We start from the raw sequence: 23,530 nt of genomic DNA, 5'->3' as shown, positions 1-23,530 counted from the left end.
CTGCAGATGCTGGAGATCAGAGCTGAAAATGTGTTGCTGGAAAAGCGCAGCAGGTCAGGCAGCATCCAGGGAACAGGAGAATCGACGTTTCGGGCATAAGCCCTTCTTCCTGAAGAAGGGCTTATGCTCCATACTGTCAGCCCAAGGCTAACAAATCAGCATACCAAATCAGTTTATTTCGTCACCACAATATCAGTAAGAAAAGAAACCAGAAATGCATTATGCTCCTAAACTCGATGATTGTTCTGCTATATCTGGTTTCCTATTTACTATATTAAGGAGATTAGAACATAGAACATAGAAGAATACAGCGCAGTACAGGCCCTTCGGCCCTCGATGTTGCGCCGATCCAAGCCCACCTAACCTACACTAGCCCACACTCCTCCATATGCCTATCCAATACCCGCTTAAATGCCCATAATGAGGGAGAGTCCACCACTGCTACTGGCAGGGCATTCCATGAACTCACGACTCGCTGAGTAAAGAACCTACCCCTAACATCTGTCCTATACCTACCCCCCCTTAATTAACTGCACACAATACTCCAGATGCGGCCGCACCAGAGTCTTATACAACTGCAACATGACCTCAATACTCCGGAACTCAATTCCTCTACCAATAAAAGCCCAGTGTTTCATTCGACACTTAAAGAGCTATAATACAATAAGAAATAAACATTTCAGGAAAAGAGGGCAGAGCTTAGAGGTAAACATTGTTGATGAAAAAGATGACAGAAAAAAAATCAATAATTCTTAGGAGAAAATTCTATGCCAGCAAATAGAAAAATAAGAACTCTTAAATTTGGATCAACTTTAGGCTTGGAATGTTTCCGTCTGATTCTCACTGACCTGAAACATTAGGCAAAATCTTATCATGCTTCCAAGTTTGGCAAGTGGTGAGTACTTTTTTAAAAAATAAATTAGCATTTATGCATACTCATTAAAACACATGCTTGCCAGATTAAATTTCATCTGTGATTATGTTAGCAGCCACAAAGAAATACATGCTTTCAGATTAATGTCTGGTAGGAAAAGTACTCTTCCTGGAAGATTTCAGGTGAACAGAAGTTCCTTTTGCCATTTTCAGAACTTTACTGGACCAAGGGAGAGAAAGCTGAAATGTTACATTGAGCTGCTTGTGGAAAGGAAACAGCGATAGTTGTCAGGGGAGGTCAGGGCATAGCTCCCAGGAAAGAATGATGACAACAGTCAAGGGAGATTGGAGCATGACTGCCCATGGATGGAAAGGTGGCAGCCATTTGGGAAAGGCGGCAGCCATTTGGGAAAGGCAGGGATGGCTGACTATAGAACAGAGGTTGGGTTGCAGTGGCCCTAATAAGAGTGACTGAAGGGACAGAGCAATCTGGACAATTGAGGGGAGATCAACATCCACTGAAGGCACCTCAAGAACACCAAAAAGGGAAATCAAGAGTGACAGGCAGAAAACTATCCACCAGGATACACCAGGATACATGAACATCAACTCGTCACAAAAAGACATGACCCACTCTCACTAGTAGCCTTACATACAGATGAGGAAGGACACCACTTCGACTGGGACAACACATCCATCTGAAGACAAGCCAAATGGAGACATACACAAGAATTGCTAGAAACATGGCATTCCAACCATAACTTTATCAATAAACACATTGACTTGGATCCCATTTACCATCCCCTGAAAAAAAACAGGAAATGACATCACCGTGGGAAATGGTGTCACCACAGGAATTGACATCATCAACCCAAGGAAACCGAAATACATAAATAGAAAGTGGGCCATTCCACCAGTGCTTCATCCGGAGGATCATTGATGACGTTACCGAGTATGGTGATAAAATGTCTGAGAACGAACTTTCTAGCTCAGCGAGCAAACCTACATCCAGAACTTCAACCTGAGTTACAAACCTTCTCAAAACTCACTAACTGTTCTCCTTATTTAAGGAAATGTGTTAATACACTGGAAGCAATGACCACTAGACTAATTTCTGAAGCTTTGGCAGGACCATGCATATGGACTTGTACATGTCAAGAACCTGAAGATTGGTGTGGAGGGTGTATCTCAAATATGGTAGCATTTCCACAGGAACATTTTTTGATATACTGCAGTGGCTTCACTCTGCCTTAAGTCAGGTTGCAGTAAGGCTGTAAGGTTTGCTAGACTAATCACTGGAAAGGATAAGCTCTCTGATGTAGAAAGGTTGGATATACTGGGCTTGTATCTACTAGGGTTTAGAAAAAGAAAATGCAACATCATCGAAACATATAAAATCCTGAGGAGGCTTCACACTGCGGATATGGGCTTGACACTTCCTCTTGTAGGAGAACCTAAGACCAGTGGTCACTGTTTAAGATGTTGCCCATTTGAAACAAGAGATGAGGATAAATGCTTTTTCTCAGATGGTTCAGTTTTCTGGAACTCTCTTCCTAAAAAAAGGAGTACAAGCAGGGTCTGAACATTTTTAAGGTAGAGGTGGATTTAAGGTACAACTAAGTAAACCATAATCTTAATAAATGGTGGAACAGGCTTGAAGGGCCAAATAGCTCACTCCCAATCCTGACTCATATTTGTATGTTTCTCTCCCCAACCACAGATGCTGACTGACCTGGGAAGTAGAAAAGCATTTTTCTGAAATTTTAGCAGTATTTTGTGATTTTATTTCAGGTTGATCAGCATCCAGCATTTTTCTCACTCATTCACACACACGCACATATACATGCACGTTTGTGGGGTGAATTTGTACTTGCAGAGTTACATTGTACTTTGCTCAAAAACTGCATGACTTCATGTAAGACTCTGTTATCTCACTTTTTAGATTAGAATCAGTCTAAACATTATGGCACAGACAGAGAACACAGGGGCTAACACCTTCAACATATTGTCTAGCTAACACCAATTGTTACAGTTAACCTGAGAATGCTTTTTAAAAAAAAGATGAGAGATTCAACAGACAATCAAGGTATTTTTCAATGTAAGATTTCAGTTATGTCACACTGTAAGCTTTTGCTATAAATTCTGTGTCTTACAACTGTGTCCTCCACAACCACCTGATGAAGGAGCGGCGTTCCGAAAGCTAGTGTGCTTCCAATTAAACCTGTTGGACTATAACCTGGTGTTGTGTGATTTTTAACTTTGTACACCCCAGTCCAACACCAGCATCTCCAAATCAGAAAAAGTTTGAAGTTTGCAGCCATGTGGAGAGGTGAGAGGTGTGAGAGCAGGCGAAAGTTCTGAGAATGGGAAAAAGACCTGCAAGCCCATGGGTCTTGTAGCAAACATCCCTGCTACTTAAATTCTGAACTTTTAAAAAATATTGATTCTTCTCCATGAAATAAATGCAAAGCTTTAGGTGTTTATAAGCAACAATACCAAACTCTCCAACAACTTCATCTACTCTGTCATCACTTTACAAAGCAACATACCACAATAATGGAGTACACTGAATCACAATTCATGTTTTAATTGGTCATATTTGAACTTCAGGATAAATAAATCCAAGCTTTAAGATAATATCTCTTATTCCAATTTTACAAAGTAGATTGGTGGCAATAGCTATATGAAACATTTTTATGAGTCACATAATTACACTATTGCATGGCAGCATCATTCAGCCTTTCTTTTTATATTCTCACCAACTGAAGCTGTTAGCTTTTGAAAAACATAATTAACAAAGGACTTGCTTTTGTTATTATCTGTGCAATGTAGCCATATATTTGAATTAAAACAGAACAGTTCTTGGCTTTTAGATTTACCTGCTCCGATGTTTTATAAAATGCAACTGAGGCATTGACGAGTTTTAACCGATCTTCCATCTTTAGCATGAGCTGTTGCCAATTGGAAGCCACCTTCTCTGCACATTCCCGAATCATTTCCATATCATAGTGATTAGCCTGTAGCATGCCTTCTGCTTTCTGCTGCACTTGAAGTGCACTTTGATGAGTTTTCTATTACAGAGAAAAGATGCAAATAATTTAACATTTATGTATCAGTATAAAAAATGTTAATCAAATTCAGGCGGACTGACCACAAATTCATGTTATGCAGAGCTTTGAGATAGCTAAGCTACATAATTTGCCTACAAATGCATTTTATGTCAGATAAAAAAATGACAATGCAGTGACATTGTAAATATTTGAGAAATGTCTTCATTTTTAATTTGTTCATATCTTAACAACAGCCTAACCTCCTGCAGTAAAAGACATTGGAAAATGTTATGAGTTAGCTCTGAAAAAACTCAGTAATCTATTTCTGGTTAGTGTGCTACACTCAGATGCATCTGCCATATTGTCAACGCAGTCAAATATGTTTTCCATATTTTGTGCTGCTATGTGAAATCCTGGAGCATTTCTATGGCTTTTGTAGCTTCAGCTATGAAAACAGATGGATAAGCAGGAGAGCATCCATTAACCTCTTCAGGGTCATTTGGGTGATGAACTTCCTTTTGTCCAATTTTGTCAATTTCCTAATCCATACTTTAAAAATGCTGGCGTTATCCAGGTAGCACTGGTAGCCTCAATGTGTGGGTAGTATTTTAATATTCATAAAGTAAAGTGGGTTCTTGGATTTTCCTATCACATGGTCTTCCTGTGCCACCATGTTGCTCCAAACCATAGCAGTGGTGTCTCCTTAGCTTCACTTTCCACTTCTACACTTTTCATGTTTAAACATTAAAAACCTATCTGGTAAAAGACAGTAAAGCAGGCCAGTTGGATACACATTAAAAATGCCTTAGTCCCTATTCATTCAGGTCGAGATCATTGTGCAGCTGTCATTGTAGGTGTGTGCCCATGACTTCAACCTTCAATGTGAACTGGCTCCATTCCAATTGGTTGGCACAGCCATAAAACAATCATGCACAAACCTGATAATCTAAAGTTATTAATCCAGAACTTTGGTTTTTCACAGGGAAATATCCATTTCCTACTCTGCTGGCAGGAACGGTCAACTTCCTCACAACATCGATTTCATTGTGGAACTGGACAATATAAATACTACAAGCAACATTTGCTCCTTAAATGTGCCTTACTGGTTACTTGCTTCTGGACTTCACTCCCTACACTGGGTATTGGCCTATTATTAGCAGCAGCCCCAAGTGACCTACTGTCTCACCTTCAAACTCAACATGCCTGCTGGAAGCTAATCATGTCAACCTCTTCCAATCTAACTATTCACTGAACTATTCTGCTTTCACCACCTTTTAATTCCTAGAATGTGATTGTGAACAATGTCTTAATGGTGATTGTACTGACATCATGGTCTTAATGAAAAACTAGCTGAAGATTGATAATATCTTTGTCTTAACAAACCTAACCCATCAAATTATATCTACCTTGATTTGCCCATCAAGACTATCATTGTGGTGGTGTGGCCACAAGGTCACACCTATGCCTAAATCCTACTCAGGTCTATTCCTCCTCCACCAAGCAATGCACCTTGCTTCACTTCTCATTCAATACCCTCATTCTCTCCAGTCTCCCATAAAAATGATAAAAATGTTCTCATGACTATTTTCCTCCCTCAGGCTCTATCAAATGACTTTACACTCTCTGCTTTCGACATCCAATTCAACTTAAGTTTGAGTTTGCTGCCATCACATCTCCGAATGCCTATCTCTATATAAACCCCCCCCCCCAACACATGTTCATGAACAGCTCCGCTCAGTGTCTTGCTACTCCCATCACATCAATAACAAAGATGATCAACTCTCAACTCTTTTTTTTTAAATCACCCTCTCCCTACATTCGCCTTCCATTCACATTCTTCTACATTTCTCCAGAAGAAAACCTAGCCTTCAATACATTTAAAACTGCAATTTCAAAATCCCACTTCCTAAGTTTTGATCTCCCATTCACCTCAACTTTTAATAAGATCATGGCTGATATGATTGTAACCTCAAATCTACATTCCCACCTTTAATTTATGTGACTTTTCACTTCCTAGTTTATCCACCTTTGCCTTAAAGACGTTCTTTCCAACATTTTTCCAGAAAGCATGTTCCAAAGGTTCATGACCTTCTGTGAGGAAAAGAAAGCTTCACCTGTTTTAAATGGGATACATCTTATTTTTAAATGTGAATCCTTTTTTCTTGATTCTCCAAAAGGAGGAAACATGCTTTCCATATCTATCAAGTGAAAAGCCTTCAGATCTTATGTGTTTTAACGAAGTCAGCTCTTACACTTCTAAACTATCGTGGATAGAAACCAAGCCTTTCAACCTTTCTGCATAAGACAAGTCTTCATTTAACCTATCATATTGGTTTCATTTTGTTTTCAATTTAATCATAGTCAGACTGAAATGACTTTTCTGATTGTTTGTAAAGCATTACCTCTGGTCTCCTCCAAGAATCTAGCTTTGGTTCCTTCCTATTTCTTACCTACATGCTGGACTTGGCATCCACACTCAAAGCAGTTTTAGCTTTCACACTATTAGTCCTGTCTTATCATCACCTCCCTTGACTACTATTGCTAAACAATCAAACTGCTTATCTGACATTCAGGACCTAATGAGTGGCAGTTTCCTTCAAATATACTTGGGAAGTTTGAAGCCATTGTTTTAGATCTCTGCTTCCAACCCTCTCCTGGCAACTGTCTATTCACACTCTTGTGTCTTTTTGACCCTAGAATGAGCTTCTGCCTATATACTCACATCACTAAGACTATTGTCATGTCTGCATCATCACCTAACCTTGCCTTTTTTCAATTAATCTGCTTTTGAAACCCCATTTCATGTTGTTGTTACATCTATATGTGACTATTTCAATGCACTTATGGCTGTTGTCTCACGGTCTATCATCCGTAAATTTGAGGTCATCCAAATCTCTGCTGACCTAATCTTAATGGCATTAAGTCCTCTTCCTCATTCACTACAGTATTTGCTGATTTACATTGTCATAGCACCATTATGACACAGATAGAGGCCACATGGCCCACTGGAATGCTCTATTGAGAGGTGATGTGAAATCAATCTGTCCCTTTTCTATCCCACAGCCCTGCAGGCTTATTTCCCACATGTGCCCATTCAAGGATGATCTCCACTCTCATCACCATGGGAAATGAATTACAGGTCATTAGTACTCAATGTATAGAAAAGCTCTTCCTTATGTCCTCCTGCATTTCTTTTCTTGCTTAAAATCATAGTCTTTGCACCATAATCATAGTCCCTAGTCTTTACACCATAGTTGTTTTTTAAATTCTGCTAAGTCTCATCTTTGCATTCCACTGAGAAATAAATAGGGTTCAGCAGATCATATCTGTCCTAAAGCTTGCTGACCAGTACCAGATGCAATTCTCTAGCTGTAGCCTAACCATAGCTTATAAAGGCTCAGAATACCTTTCCTATTTTGGAAGTCAATACCTCTACTTACAAAATAAAAAATCTCATGCTTTGCTAATCACTCTCTCAGTGATGTTCATAAGGATAGCTTCCAGTCAAGAAAGATATTGATTGTAAAATTCTCATTGATACTTTTAAATCCATCATTAACCGCACTGCTCTGTATCTCTAATTTCCCAGCCAGCAGCCTCCAAGATATCTGCACTCATCCAATTCTGGCATCTCAAGCATCCCACCAATGGGTTCGCCATTGGTGATTTCCTTCTAAGAATCTACAATCTAGCAACTACATGCACTCAAATAACTTCGTTGTGCAAAATATTTGTACTTCTCTTTTGTTAGCGACATATGTATACCTGAGTTAAAACAGAATTCAACACATATCCTCTTTTTGATCATTCTGACCTAGTATTATTAGAATATGGAATTTGAAACTGCAGTCATTGGTTCGAACAACATAGAAGAATTTTCAGGGAATCTGGATAAACGTAAAGGAGAAAGAGAAGTAAGGATACATTGAAAGAATGGCCTGAAGTACAGTCAGCAAATGATTATGTCACCATAATCACCAATACAGGCCAGTTTTGCTGAATTGCCTGCTATATATTCCAAGTTAAGTGTGCAATTATTCAGGTTACACAGTCAATAGATTTCTTTAGCTTTAAGTGCATAGCATCAGGAGTGAAATGATATGATGATAAAGATCTTCAGAAATATGAACGAATGCATTCCACGGAGGAATAAATAGGGATCGGCAGATCTCCATTGACCTGGTCAAAACCTGCAACATTTCGACCTGGTATTAACCTCTTTTAAGTTAGTTACAAAAGTGAAAGCATATCTAAATTATTTGATAATTTCCTAATGCAGCACTCATTTCACGGCACAGGTTTGAGTGCAATGCTTTGTCTCACATGGTGGTCTAAACATTACTAATCCCATAATCATGTACAATTTCACAGTTAGGAGGGAAAACAAGAACCTGAACAGCTCCAATTAAAATCATGCATTCTCAGGTCAGCAGTTTAAAATGGCCAGTAAAATTTTTCAGCTTCTCTGTCCAGCTGCAGAATTGCATTTTACGCAGGAGACCATAACGGACAAGAGCAAAATACAAATTAAATAACAAAGTAAAAGACAGTACAATTTATCTTTACTTGGAAACTTTTCTGTTAATTAAATAAATCCAATAAAAAGTTAACACAAAGCCAAGTTAGTCACTTATTAAAATGCCAAGGCCCACTATTTTGTTTATCTGTATACAAGCTCTCAACAGATTTGTTAAATGCATTTACTTATAATAGATAATCCACTGCACAACAGCTGCATAATGGGACTCAGACAAATTACTATGTAAATTGAACAATTCCTGCAATGCCAAATGTATTTTTACACCTAATTTTCTTCTCTGCAACTCACTAACAACATCACACATTTATAGAATATCTCAGGTCCTTAAAGTTTCAAAGAGATATTGGGGAAAATCATGCACCAAGAGGGCACAGCCTCAAAATTAGGGGGAGCAGATTTAGGACTGAATTGAGGAACAACTTCTTCATCCAGAGGGTCGTGAATCTGTGGAATTCCCTGCCCAGTGAATTACTTGAAGCTTTCCTCATTGAATGTTTTTTGAACAGTAAAGGAATTAAGGGTTATGGTGAGAGGGTGGGTAAGTGGAGCTGAGGCCACGAAAAGATCAGCCATGATCTTATTGAATGATGGAGCAGACTCGAAGGGCCAGATGGCCTACTCCTGGTCCTTATGTTCTCAAGATCAAGAAATTGAAAGATGAAAGACAGAATGAAAGATGAAAGATCAAAGAGAGGGTCAGTGTGGAGAAACTCCAAAGAAGACAATCAAGATAAAGAGGTTTGGGTGAAATTTAAACACTGGGACGTAGGTCTCTGAAAGCATAGTCACTAAAAGTGAGGTGTAGGGAATAAAGGTCTCTAAGAAGCTGGACAAGAGAATTTGAGGGTTTGGGAAGTTACAGAGATACAAAGAGGGAACATCATTTGTAACAAGAACAAAAATTCAAATTTGAGATCTAGTAAATTGGACGCTAATTTCAGTGAATGATAAAATTCAATAGAGGACAGCACCTAGTGAGGATGAACCTAGTGTCAAAAAATGGTAAGCCCCAAACACTACATTACTGTACTGTTTCCAGTCGCCCCTCCTCCTCGAACCAAAAATAGAGAAGAGATTGAAAGACACTTAGGAAGTTTGTTGCAGCATAGAGGGTATTTAACCTGTTTGTAAAGATTGGTTGTAAGTTAAGTAACCAATTTGTGCTGCTAACTGGTATAAGTGCAGGCTTTGGTGAATAATGGGTGTTAGTGAGTGAGGCAAGCGAGGTAAAAGTAAAGAGAAAGATTCTTTCTTCTTTCTCAGTGTAAAGGGGCAGTGTTGGCAGTTAGAGCAGTGGTGTGCTCCTCCTCCCAGATGTGGGAGATCAGGAGCATCTGCAGCCCTCACTTTCTCTCAGAGATCAGGAAGCAGTCTATTTGTCCCTGATGACGATATCTGCAGGACGAGTGACCGGCTGCAATTCCTCATAGACCCTATCGTTCAGTTGGAGCGGCAGTAGGATCTACTGAAGAGCATACACGGGGAAGAGTGTGAGATAGACACTAGTTACAGGGAAGGGGTTCAGTCAGGTAGATCGGAGACTACTTGAGACTTCAGGATGGTATGTTACCTCCCTGGTGCCAGGATCAAGGAAGTATCAGTGGTTGCACAAAATGTTTTTTGGGGAGGGGGAGGGTAAGCAGCTAGAGGTAATTGCGCACATTATTACCAATGACATAGGCAGAAAGCAGGATGAGGTCCTGCGGAGTGAGTACAGTGTGTTCGGAAAAAGGCTGAAAAGCAGGATTACTACCAGTGCCACGTGCTAGTGAAGCAAGGAATAGGAAGATAGGACAGATTAATGTGTGCTAAAGAGGTAGTGCAAGGGGCAGGGTTTCAGGATCTTGGATCATTGGGACCTCTTTGGGGGGAGGGGTGACCTGTACGAGAGAGACGGGTTGCATCTAAACGGGAGAGGAGCTAGAATCCTCACAGGCAGGTTCGCTGGTGCTGCTGAGGAGGGTTTAAACTAGAGTGGCTGGGAACCAAGGCAGCAGGTCAGCAAGTGGAGGGATTGAGGGGAAGGTACATGTTAGGACCAGTAAAGCAGAAAGAAAGGACAAGGCAGAGACAGGTAAATGAACACAATAGGACTGGTGGGCTGCGGTGTGCTTGTTTCAGCGCAAGGAGTATTATACATAAGGCAGATGAACTTACAGCCTGGATCAGTATATAGGATTATGATGTTATGGCCATTACAGAAACTTGGTTGAGAGAGGGACAGGATTGGTTGTTCAATGTTTCAGGGTTTTGTTGTTTTACATGAGATACAGAGGAAGGTAAAATAGGTGGAGGAGCTGCATTACAAATCAGGGAGAATGTTACATGTTCTCCTGCTCCTTAGATGCTGCCTGACCTGCTGCGCTTTTCCAGCAACACATTTTCAGCTCCAGTCTCCAGCATCTGCAGTCCTCACTTTCTCCTTGTAACAGCTCCTCCCAATTAACACTTCCTAGCTCCTGCCTAATACTAATGTAATTTGCTCTCCTTCAGTTTAGTACCTTCCTGCAAAGTCCTGACTTATCCTTATTCATAGCTATTTTAATAGTTGAGGAGCTGTGATTTCTGTTTCCAAAATGCTGTCGCACTGAAGGGTCCGTCACCTGGCCTGGCTCATTTGCCAATACAAGGTCCAGTATGACGCCACCACCCCTCTAGTTGGACTATGCACATATTTTGGAATTCCTGATGAAGGTCTTATGACCAAAACATTGATTCTCCTGCTCCTCGGATGCGGGTTGACCTGCTGTGCTTTTTCAGTGCCACACACTCAACTCTGATCTCCAGCATATACAGTCCTTTTTCAAGAAACCCATTGGGGATGTTAAAGTCACCCACTGTGACACCTGTTTTTATTGCATCTTTCCATAATCTATTTATTTATTCATTAATGTCTTGGTGCCTGTAATATAATCCTATTAGAGTGATTGCACCCATTTTGTTTTTGAGCTCTACCCATATTGTCACAGTGGATGAGTCCTCCAGTATGTCCTCTCCGAGTGCAGATGTAATATTCTCCCTGATTTGTAATGCAGCTCCTCCACCTATTTTACCTTCCTCTGTATCTCATGTAAAACAACAAAATCCTGAAACATTGAACAACCAATCCTGACCTTCTCTCAACCAAGTTTCCGTAATGGCCAGAACAGTATAATCCTATATACTGATCCAGGCTGTAAGTTCATCTGCCTTATGTATAATACTCCTTGCGCTGAAACAAGCACACCGCAGCCCACCAGTCCTATTGTGTTCATTTACCTGTCTCTGCCTTGTCCTTTCTTTCTGCTTTACTGGTCCTAACATGTACCTTCCCCTCAATCCCTCCACTTGCTGACCTGCTGCCTTGGTTCCCAGCCACTCTAGTTTAAACCCTCCTCAGCAGCACCAGCGAACCTGCCTGTGAGGATTCTAGCTCCCCTCCCGTTTAAGTGCAACCCGTCTCTCTCGTACAGGTCACCCCTCCCCCCAAAGAGGTCCCAATGATCCAAGATCCTGAAACCCTGCCCCCTGCACTACCTCTTTAGCACACATTAATCTGTCCTATCTGTCTGATTCCTGAAGAAGGGCTCATGCCCGAAACGTCGATTCCCCTGCTCCTTGGATGCTGCCTGACCTGCTGCGCTTTTCCAGCAGGAGCTGTTACAAGTCCACATTTGACACATGGGAATTTTTTTACTTGGTAAGAGTTTCGGGTCGGCATGTTCCAGTAAGAAGGAATAACAAGAATTGCAAGGAAAGAGACCCTTGGATGACGAGGGAGGTTGTGAATTTAGTCAAAAGGAATAAAGAAGCATATGTAAGGTTTAGGAAGCTAAAATTGGACGGGCCGGTACGAGGCAGACCATGACAGAGCGGCACAACGTGGCCAGCAACTGCCCCTGACTAACTCTGCAGCAGAACATGGCTGACAGTAGGTAGAGAACCTTAGGAAAATATTTTCTTAATGTAGTCTCAGCAAGTCGATCGATAGCAAGATTGTTTAATCAAGGTTACTGGCTAGGATGGAATATACAACTGCAATTTCTTACATAGATTAGAACATTTTATTCTAAGTAATTGTTTCCCTTAATTATTTAATCAACCTGTTACAATATTAAGAGTAGATTTTAGTTAAGATTCTTCAGATAATCATAGATATAGATTCCACAGTAGCTATAGATCCACATATATGCAAAAAAAATCACCAAAAGAAAACATTCAGGCAATACAATTCGCCGACCTTATCCTTAAAGTCTGTGAAAACATCATGACCGGGGCTGGACCATCAGCCTGTCCATCTCTTTAAGGTGCTGTACCAGAGAGTCAATCACAGAGGAATAACCTGACGCTGCTGACCAATAGTATCAAAGGGGAGGCATGTGCGTTCTCAGTTTTAACTGTAAACAGTCTGAGGTTTTTGTGTGTCTTACTGAAAAGAAATCTGAAGCTGTAAGAAAGTTGCACCAAAATGAAATTGTACTTGACTCTACACTAGACTCGGACTCTCATTGGAAAATATGAGACCTAACAGCCAGTGAGGAACATAAAGAAAGCAAGAAAGAACTTGAGCAGGGAATGGAGACTGCAAGAAAGGGCCATGAATTGACCTTGGCAAGTAGGGTTAAAGAGAATCCCAAGGCATTCTATAAATAAATTAAAAACAAGAGGATAACTAGAGAGAAGGTAGGACCACTCAAGGATAAAGGAGGGTACTTTTGCTGGAAGGTACAGGATGTGGGTGAGATCCTAAGTCAGTACTTTGTGTCAGTATTTACCCAGGAGAAGGATATGGAGGATAGTGAGATTTGTTTGGAGCATGCTAGGGCATTTTGAGATCAAGAAAGAAGTGGCATTGGGTCAGTTTAAGAGCATTAAGTAGTTAAGTCCCCAGGGCCTAATGGTATCTACATCAGGTTATTGAGAGAGGCAAGACAGGAGATTGCTGGGGCCTTCACCAAGATCTTTGTATCCTCGCTAGCTACTGGAGAGGTCCTGCAGGACTGGCAATAAACTAATGCTGTTCCTCTGTTCAAGAAGGGAAATAGGGATAACCCAGAAATTTACAGAAGAGTGAGTCTCACATCAGTGGTTGGGAAGCTATTGGAGAGAATTCTTAGGGATAGGATTTATGTGCATTTGGAAAAGCACAGCCTAATCCATCAGCATGGCTTTGTGCAGGGCAAGTCACGTCTACTAACTTGAGCAGAGCAGAGAGACTGTGCGGAAGTGTAGATTAAAGTGGTAAGAGGATGGGAGTACAAGCAGAAGGAAGCAATACAGACATCAGAGCAAAAGTTAGAAAAGAAGAAAGTAAAATTGGGCGACAGAATCATATGCAAAATACAGGGACTTTGCTAGATTCTAAAGGGACAATGAGTATAAGGGCAATTTATCTGAATGCCTGTAGTATTCGAAACGAAGTCAATGAACTTATTGCACAAATCAGTACAAAGGGTATGATTTAGTTGCCATCACAGAAAAGTGGTTGCAGGGTGGTGATGACTGGGAATTAAATATCCAAGGCTATCATGTAAATAGGAAGGATAGGCAGGAAAGAAAGGGAGGTGAGGTTGCACTCTTAATTAAGGATGAGATTAGGGGAAATAGGGAGAGACTAAATTGGATCTAAGGACTGAAATGTTGAATCCATTTGGGTACAGATCAGGAATAGTAAGGGGAATAAGGCACTGATGGTCTATAGGCCACCTGTTATGAAGTTGAAAGCATGTACTGTACGTTTGAAAGAGTGAATAATGTTCTGAACTGAGAGATTACAAGCATCTGTGTTTATGGCCAGATGGTAGTCTCAGAGTGTACTGGAAAATTAAAAATATGTAACATTTGGCTGTGTAATGGATACCTGAGTTTTGACAACAATTCAAATTTAACCAGTTTAAATTATGCCCCAGGATACTAAAAGCCAATCAAGTTTGAATTTATTGGTTCGATGTTGGTAAAATAGTGAGACAATCTGTTGTTCAGGATATAAAAATGCAGACATTTTGAAAATTGGAGAGACAGCAACTGCCATCGAGAGAGACCCAAGAAATGAGGAAACACTCTCTATCAAAGGTACCTTTTCATATGATATATACTTGCAGTAAAAAGAAAGATGCCCACCCAGGGAATTCAGCAGCTGGAACAGTGAAGTCACAGGAGAGGTCAGCTGCTGTGTGGTTTTCAAATTAAGTTGATAAAACTTTAGTAAGTGTCTTATTGGAACAGCATATTGTTATAGCGTTGGAGGCTGGTAATAAGCAGTTAAGAGAAAGGGAGCTGTTTCATGTTCACTTTTAGAGTTAAAAAAATTGATATTATTTTCTTTAAAGAGTGGAATTTGGGAGTTCTCTGTCACTCACATTTTAACAGATTAGGAAGCGAGGTGAGCTGTTCTGAGTGTTTGGTTTAATTAACCGTACTGTAACACCACACAATACTAATGCTACAGTGGCACAGGTGATCAATCAAGAAATATCTGACACATGTAAGAATGGAATGGCAGTAGTCATGGGGGACTCTAACATGTACATTGATTAGCTTAATCAAGTCTAGAAGAGGTGTTCATAGAACTCATCCATGATAACTGTGATGATGCTTCTCTTTTACCAAGATTAGGTTGCCCTTGGCTTTATTTTTCCAGTGAGGTTGTAAAAGCAGTGACTCCAAAAAGTCTGGCTTGGATGAGTTTTTGGGTCAGTTTGATTGTAGCTAACATACTGGGAGTGGTCAGTTCTCCCAGCTTAGTTCATCTCTAGTCTAGCAATTCTCTGAAGCAGTCTGGCAGTTGTGAAGGTGCTGGACCCAAGAGAAGTAGGTCCAGGCTGACCCTCCCTCTCTCTCTGTCTGTCTGTCTTCTTTCCTGTAGGACCCTGTGTTTGATTTTACCTTTTGTGCCAAGGGGTGTTAATGGGGATTGCGGCAAGTATTGGGAATAGCATTATTAAGTTGGTATAATCTATTGGGTTTTCGGATAGGTTAAGTTATTCGGTACTGTGTTCACTTTTGTTTGTGTTTCATTCGGTAATCTTGTACAGAGGAACCTCCATTACCTGGCATTCGATTAACTGAATTTCGGATTATCCAAACAAGATCGCAAGGTCCTGATGCTCAGCTAACTATGTTATCCGGCATTCCATTATCCGAACGAAATACTCCCCGCCCGTGTCCTTCAGATAATCGAGGTTCCTCTGCCAATAAATTCTGTTTTGTTTAAAGCTAAGTGGTTTGACCAGCTGCACCCTTCCTGGAATATCCGCGTTGCACCTGCTTAAGACAAACTAGCAAAGTTAGGGTCTGGGTTACTTTCTTGAACTGTTTTGAGGGGGTCTGGCCTGGTCCATAAAATAACTTCTTGAACAGCATGTCACCAAACCTACAAGGGAGCATGCAATCTTAGATCTGGTCCTATGTAATGAGACAGGTAAAATTAATGATCTTGAAGTTAAGGATCTTCTTGGAAAGAGTGATCACAATATGATGGTGACTTTGGACACTATTTTGGACACTAATGGAGGGTGAAATAATATCATCTAAAACCAGGATGTTATGCTTAAATAAGGGAGACACTAATGAGATGAAGGAGGAGTTGGCTAAATTAGACGGGGAACACAGGTTATATGGTGGAACAGTTGAGGAACAGTAAAAAGAGACTTTTCAGCGCTTAAGGAAAGTATATTCTGGTCAAAAACAAGGATAGCAAGGGTAGGAAGAGCCAGCCTTGGATAACCAAGGAAATAAAGGAAGGCATCCAATTAAAAGTTGAGGCTTACAAAGTAGCCAAGATTCGTGGGAAGCAGGAAAATTGGGAAAACTTTAAAAACCAACAAAAAGCCAGGAGGCAAACAATAAAGAAATGAAAGATAGATTATGAATGCAAACTAGCACAGAATATAGAAACAGGTAGGAAAAGTTTTTATAAATATATAAAATAGAAAAGGGTAACTAAAGTAGACATAGCAGAATAAAAAAGGGAATTAATATTGGGTAATGCTGAAACAACCGAGGCCTTAATAATTATTTTGTGTCAGTGGGTTACTAAGTTTGGCGATGACACAAAGGTTGGTGGAGCGGTGGACAGTGTGGAGACCTGATGTAGGTTGTAAAGGGACATTAGGAGGATGCAGAGCTGGGCTGATAAGAGGCCAATGGAATTCAACCTGGAAAAGTGTGAAGTGATTCACTTTGGAAGGTCAAATTTGAATGCAGATTACAGGGTTAAAGGCAGGATTCTTGGCAGTGTGGAGGAACACAAGGATCTTAGGGTCTACGGTCACTGATCCCTCAAAGTTGCCACCCAAGTTGATAGGGTTGTTAAAAAGGCGAATGGTGAGATTAACAGGGGGATTGTATTTAAGAGCCGCGAGGTTATGCTGCAGCTCTATTGAGCTGAAAATGTGTTGCTGGAAAAGCACAGCAGGTCCGGCAACATCCAAGGAACAGGAGAATCGATGTTTCGGGCATAAGCCCTTCTTCAGGAATGAGTGTGTCCCTTTCCTCATTCCTGAAGAAGGGCTTATGCCCGAAACGTCGATTCTCCTGTTCCTTGGATGCTGCCGGACCTGCTGTGCTTTTCCAGCAACACATTTTCAGCTCTGATCTCCAGCATCTGGAGTCCTCACTTTCTCCCTGCAGCTCTATAGAGCCTTGGTTAGACCACACTTGGAATATTGTGTTCAGTTCTGGTCGCCCCATTATAGGAAGGATATGGAAGCTTTATGAGGGTGCAGAGGAGATTTACCAGGATGCTGCCTGGACTGGAGGATATGTCTTCTGAGGAAAGGTTGAGGGAGCTAAGGCTTTTCTCATTGGAGCAAAGAAGGATGAGACGTGACTTGATAGAGGTGTACAAGACAATGAGAGGCATAGATAGAATGAATTGTCAGAGACTTTCTCCCAGGGCAGAAATGGCTATCACAAAGTGGCATAATTTTAAGGTGATTGGAGGAAGATTTGGGGGCGATGTCAGAGGTTTGTTCTTTACGTAGAGAGTGGTGAGTGCATGGAATGCAGTGCCAGCAGTGATAATAGTGTCAGATATATTACAGACATTTAAATGACTCTTGGATAGGCATATGGATGGGAATAAAATGAAGGGTGTGTAGGTTAGTTTGATCTTAGAGTAGGATAAAAGGTCTGTGAAGGGCCTGTGCTATGCTGAGCTCTTCTATGTTCGAATGAAAGGGGATCTTATAGAAAGATATAAAATTATGAAAGATAGAGGTGGCAAGTTGTTCCCACTGGCGGATGTGACTAGGACTCGGGGATATGGCGCCAAGATTAGGGCTATAAGGAAAGGCTAGAAAAACTTGGGTTGTTTTTTCTGGAGTGGTGGAGACTTGATAGAAGTCTTCAAAAATTATGAGATGCATAGATAGGGTTGATGGTCAGAATCTTTTTTCCTCAGAGTTGTAATATCTAATACGAGGACAAATGCACATAAGGTGAGCATTCAAAGGAGATACAAGTAGCAAATTTTTTTACACATTGGCAGGAGTCTGGAACGCGCTGCCAGGGATGGTTGTTGAGGCAGGTATTATAGAGGTATATAAGGGACATTTACATAAGCACATGAATATGCAAGGAATGGAAGAATATGGACCTAAGGCAGGCAGAAGGGATCAGTTTAATATGGTGTCATGTTTGACAGAACGTTGTGGGCCGAGGGCCCGTTCCTCTGCTGTACAGTTCTATGTTCTATAAAGAAGGGCTAACTGATGAACAAGTTAAGATACACAAAGGTTTAGATAAGATACAGTAGGTGGATGGAGGCAGATTCGAAACTGATGGAGAGTGCATTAGAGCTGTCAAGGCTAGAGATAAAAAAGGCGCAGTTTGTGATCTGAATGGCTGAACTACAGGTTGGGTTCATGGTTAACTATATTTGTCATGGGGCTGATAATAAGAGTCTTGTTTACCTGGTGGAGTGGGATTGATGTAGATGGACCTTTTAGTGACATTCTTCTCTACCATCCTAATACAAAACACTTTTTTTCTCCATTATAATCCTAGATAACTGGTACAAAATGTCTCTGACTAAATCTAACAGGTCACGTTTAAGAATTTAACTATTCTCCTTTAGTTTGACTGAACTATTACTTTGAGAAATAGATTATCTTCAATCATATTTGAAAAATGCCTGAAAACATTATGAGTTTAGACCACAAAAGTATCAGAGTTGGACAAGGAAAGATTCTAAATTGCTCTAAAATACATATAAGCCCCTCGGTGCAGAAACTGGACATTATTGTTAGAAACTGTTTTACCTCAATAGCATGTTGGAATTGTTCATGCTCACGCTGTAGCTGTTCAGCTTCCTGAAGTGAGCTGGCAGTGATGAGACCTGCGTTTAGCATAGATTCTCCATTCCGAATCCAACCCAGCACCTGCAATAATGATAATTAAGTTAGCAGTGTACAATGAAGTTTCTGTTGTCAGGAGGAATCTGAAGTAGGAGCAGGAAGTGGAGAAGCAAAGAGGCTGAGGGAGGAAGTTCCATAGTGTACCGCTTAGACTAGTGACACTAATGATGGAGAAAACTGAGGGACAATACCAAAAGAGTCAGCAACTCACTGTTAATACAACTAACACCAAGATGCAGTTCTTTACGATAATGTAGGTAAGTATCAACTAAATTATAAACTTCATGATATATGAAAATGGCTACAATTACCCCTAATCTTTTACTTTTATTATCAGTATGAAGATGGCTACAAGATGCACTTTCACAACAACAGAACAGGTACATTTCTTTTGTAACTGCAGATGGCAAACAGAAGTGAAAGCAAAAGCTTAAGAGTACATGTGTGGAGTATTCTATATAAAAATTCTTTAGCATCTCAAATCAGCTACTTACTGTTCCATTCAAGATAATGAATCCAATTTTATTATGAAGTCCATAATAGGCAAAGCACTGATTAGTGAATTGGTAAACAGTAATCATACACTCAACATTGTAGGTCTAATTGTGATTTGTCACAAACCCTAGTTGCTGTTAATCAATGTGAGTCACAGGAAGAGAGTGGACAAGAAGGGGGATGTTCTCTATGAAGCTAAACTTGTTGATGGTAAAGAATCAAAGAAATCAAAGTTCATTAACCTGAAACTTTCATTTTGTTTCTCCTTTGACAGATGCTGCCAAATCTGCTTAAATTTCCAGCATCTTCAGGTTTAATTCCAGCATCAGCAGTATTTTGCTTTTGTAAAAGCAGAAACTATGCAAATTTTCCAAAATTAAACAATCACCACCATTATGATTTCCCCAACATCGGTCTTACAATGCAGAAGGTGGCCACAAAACCATCTGAATGCCATCGGTAAATGGTGATAGACAGTTCATTTTTCCTACCATAAGACTCAGAGGTTGGAAATGGCAACACGTTACACCATTTAAACCATTATCTTAACTAGAATGATTGAGTTAAGATTAAATCCACTTGGAGAAAATGGGAACATCTTGTCTGTATTAATTGCAATCAGCACGTACAGTATTCCACTCACATATATGTGTTAATCTTATTAACTCATTTATAAAATCATACTTGCACCAGATCAGTACAACAGTTCTGCGAAAGTGAACTATTTGAGAGACATTCCTGATGAACAGCTTATGCTCGAAACGTCAACTCTCCTGTTTTTTGACTCTGATCTCTAGCATCTGCAGTCCTTACTTTCTCCTATTTGAGAGCATCAGCAAAGTCTATTTGAATATCTCTTGCTCATGCAAGTAGAATACAATAGCAAATATTTCAGAATCTTTGGATTGGCCAAGAAAAGCTAATTTTTTGAAGAATCGGAAAGAATGGGCATGAGTACATACAGAGCAAAGCATCAAGCATAGTTATAAATATCCTGCAATAATGACTTTATGATAAGATGACTGAAGTAGAAGACAAAGTTTTTGGAAGATAGATATTATCAGTGAAAATGACAACCAATTATATAACTTGAGGGATTTTCTTATGAGAGTTTGAATATTGTGAGAGTGTCTAGGATCAGAGGGTATAATGTTAGAGTGAGGGATCACCCACTTAAAACAGAGATAAGGAATTCCTTCTAAGGGCAGTGAATTTGGACTTTTTTGCTGCACTGGGCTGTCAAGGCTGGGTCATTAAAAATAGTCAAGGCTGAGAAAAATACATTTCTAATCTGTCAGGTCATCAAGGGTTATTGGGAAAAGCAGGAAAGTGTAGTTGAGGATCATCAGATTATCAACCGAATTTCAGAACAGATATAATGGGTTGAATGGCTGACTTAGCGCCTACCACCTAAAGTCAGCCTTCGCGAGCTTGAACTATTAGCAGTTATTTCTATAAAATAAAAGGCATTTCTTTATCACTTTTTTCCAATATTTACTTTATCTAAACATTTCCATACATTTTAAATTTCCATACTTGACTTGAGTACCAGAATACAAGAAATGCAAAAACAGCATTATACAATACAGCTAATTGAGCCAGAATTGACAGACTTAATCTATATTTAGAGAATCAGGGATCAATCTAGAATAGGTTTTGTTAATGGGAGGTCATATTTGACCAACTTGATCAAACTTTTCCAAGGTGTGTGAATGAGAACAATGCTTTTAATGTACTTCACTTGGACTTTTTTGATAAAGTTGTGCTGAGAAAACTAATAACAAAGTAAAAGTCAAGGAAATTTGGCAAGTTGGATCTATAATTAGCTGAGTAGCCGAAGTAGAGAGTGATGGTTGAGAGGTATTTTTCCATATGGAGGTCCAGTGGGGTATCACAGGGGTCAATATTAGGGCTCTTGCTGTTTGTGACATATATAAATGATTTTTACTTTAATGTGGGAGGATGTCTAACAGGTTTGCAGATGATACAAGAATTGGTGGGGTGGCAAATATTGAGGATAGCCTCAGATCACAGGAGGATGTAGATGATGGGCTGATGAGTCGCAATTAGAATTCAATCTGGGTAAATGTGAGTTCATGCACTTGGGCAGGAAAGACAAGACAAGGAAATACTAGATGAACAGTAGGACCTTGGGAAGCAGAGGATCAGAAGGACTTTAGTGTGCATGTATACTGGTTCCTTAGCACATCATGACAGGTAGATAAAGCAGTTAAGGTGGCATATGGTATACTTGTGTTTATTAGCCAAAACATTAGATTTAAGAACACAGCTAGAATTGTGCTCTTAACGGGAAATGGGCATTTAAATGGTCATTGGATAAACACATGGATGATAATGGAATAGTGTAGGTTAGAAGGGCTTTAGACTGGTTTCACAGGTCAGCACAACATCAAGGGCTGAAGGGCCTGTACTGCGCTGTAATGTTCCACATTCAATGCTCAAAATGTATTTTAGGCTACAGCTAAAGTATGGTGTGTAGTTTTGGAGGGATGTGATATCACTGGAGAGGGTGCAGAGGAGATTTACCAGGATCTTACCTGGGAAGGAAAGTTTCAGTTATGAAAAGAGATGGAAAGACTGGAGTTGTTTTCCTTTCAACAAATGAGATTGAGAGGGGACATAATTGAGATGTATAAGATCATGAGGAGCATAGATAGGGTAGACAGAAAGCAAAATTTTCCCTTGGAGGGATCAATGACCCTCCAAGGCATAGCTTTAAGATAAAGGGCAGAAGATTTAGACGAAAATCATTTTCATCCAGAGGATCAGGGAATCTGGAACTCACCGCCCGTAAGGGTGGTGGAAGTAGAAACCTACATTAGAGTAGCATTTAGATGTGCACTTGCGATGCCAAGGTATGCAATGTTATGGGCCAACTGCTGGAAAAGGATTTCAATATTGGGTGGCTGTTTTTGACCAGCATGGAGGTGATGGGCCAAATAGCCTTTTTCTGTGCTGTAGACCTCTCATTATTTGAGCCTGCTCTACCATTTCAAATGATTATGGCTGCTTTTGGGCTTCAACTCAACTCTCATGCCTGCTTTCCACATCCCTTGAATCTCTGACAGAATCAAACACCTGTCTACCCAAGACTTCAATACATTGAATTGAATGGTGGAGACTGCAAAGCCCTCTAGGATAGAGAATTACAAAGATTCACAGCTTTTCAAGTTCAAAAAATTCTCATCTCAAACGTAAATGGTCAGACCTTTATCCTGAGACTGTGCTTCCACATTTTGATCAGTATCATGAATCCAAAATACCAAATCTACTTCACCCTGATTAATTTCCACAGCACATTGAATTGTATGCACAAAAATGTTCTTCTCAAATTAAATTGGAATTGCACTAACTCACGTGATGAAATCATTTATTTTTTGAAGTCTTCGTTTTTATGAGCTAACACCTACAGAGAATGATCAGGTTTGACTAGATATTAGCTGAAAATGTTTTGCTGGAAAAGCGCAGCAGGTCAGGCAGCATCCAAGGAACAGGAGAATCGACGTTTCGGGCATAAGCCCCATTTTCAGCTCTGATCTCCAGCATCTGCAGCCCTCACTTTCTCCTTGACTAGATATTATAACATTTAAGGCACAGATCGCTCTATAGTTTGATACAATTGATTCTACCTAACAGCAGGAATCCTGATGGGAGATTTTTAAAAATTATTTAGATTAGATTACTTACAGTATGGAAACAGGCCCTTCGGCCCAACAAGTCCATACCGACCCTCCGAAGAGCAACCCATCCAGACCCATTACCCTACATTTACCCCTTCACCTAACCTACGGGCAATTTAGCATGGCCAATTCACCTAGCGTGCACATTTTTGGACTGTGGGAGGAAACCAGAGCACCCAGAGGAAACCGACGCAGACACGGGGAGAATGTGCAAACTCCACACAGTTGCCTGAGGCTGGAATTGAACCCGGTCTCTGGCACTGTGAGGCAGCAGTGTGCTGCCCACTATATTTTACAAGTCAGTGAACAGCAATTAGTAAATAGTTATTCGGGAGCAGGTGGAATGGTTCCATTCTACTGAGTAGCCTGGAGCTCAGAGGAGCCCTGGGAGCCATTGGTAATAGCATACTGCTAAGCACTGTGACTGGAGTAGCTCAGAAATTGTCAGCTGTAGTGTGGCTGGGAAGTTGGGTCTATGTAAATGTTTAAATGCTGCAGTTTGGTCTGGCTAACATAGGGCAACACAGTCCCAGA

The 23,530-nt window shown here is 40.3% G+C and overlaps 1 protein-coding gene across 1 annotated transcript in view; it reads right to left on the bottom strand.

Moving 5' to 3' along the window:
* Positions 1-23,530, bottom strand: part of LOC122550233 (triple functional domain protein-like) — a 561,659-nt gene that overhangs the window by 231,311 nt on the left and 306,818 nt on the right. The window contains exons 16-17 of the mRNA XM_043690993.1: positions 18,705-18,824; positions 3,753-3,944 (exon numbers count right to left, since the gene is read on the bottom strand). Coding sequence (XP_043546928.1) covers positions 3,753-3,944; positions 18,705-18,824 — 312 coding nt within the window. The remainder of the gene's footprint in view (positions 1-3,752; positions 3,945-18,704; positions 18,825-23,530) is intronic.

This window comes from Chiloscyllium plagiosum, chromosome 5, assembly GCF_004010195.1.
Source record: "Chiloscyllium plagiosum isolate BGI_BamShark_2017 chromosome 5, ASM401019v2, whole genome shotgun sequence".
Classification (NCBI taxonomy): domain Eukaryota; kingdom Metazoa; phylum Chordata; class Chondrichthyes; order Orectolobiformes; family Hemiscylliidae; genus Chiloscyllium; species Chiloscyllium plagiosum.
This window is presented reverse-complemented; position numbering and strand designations above follow the sequence as displayed.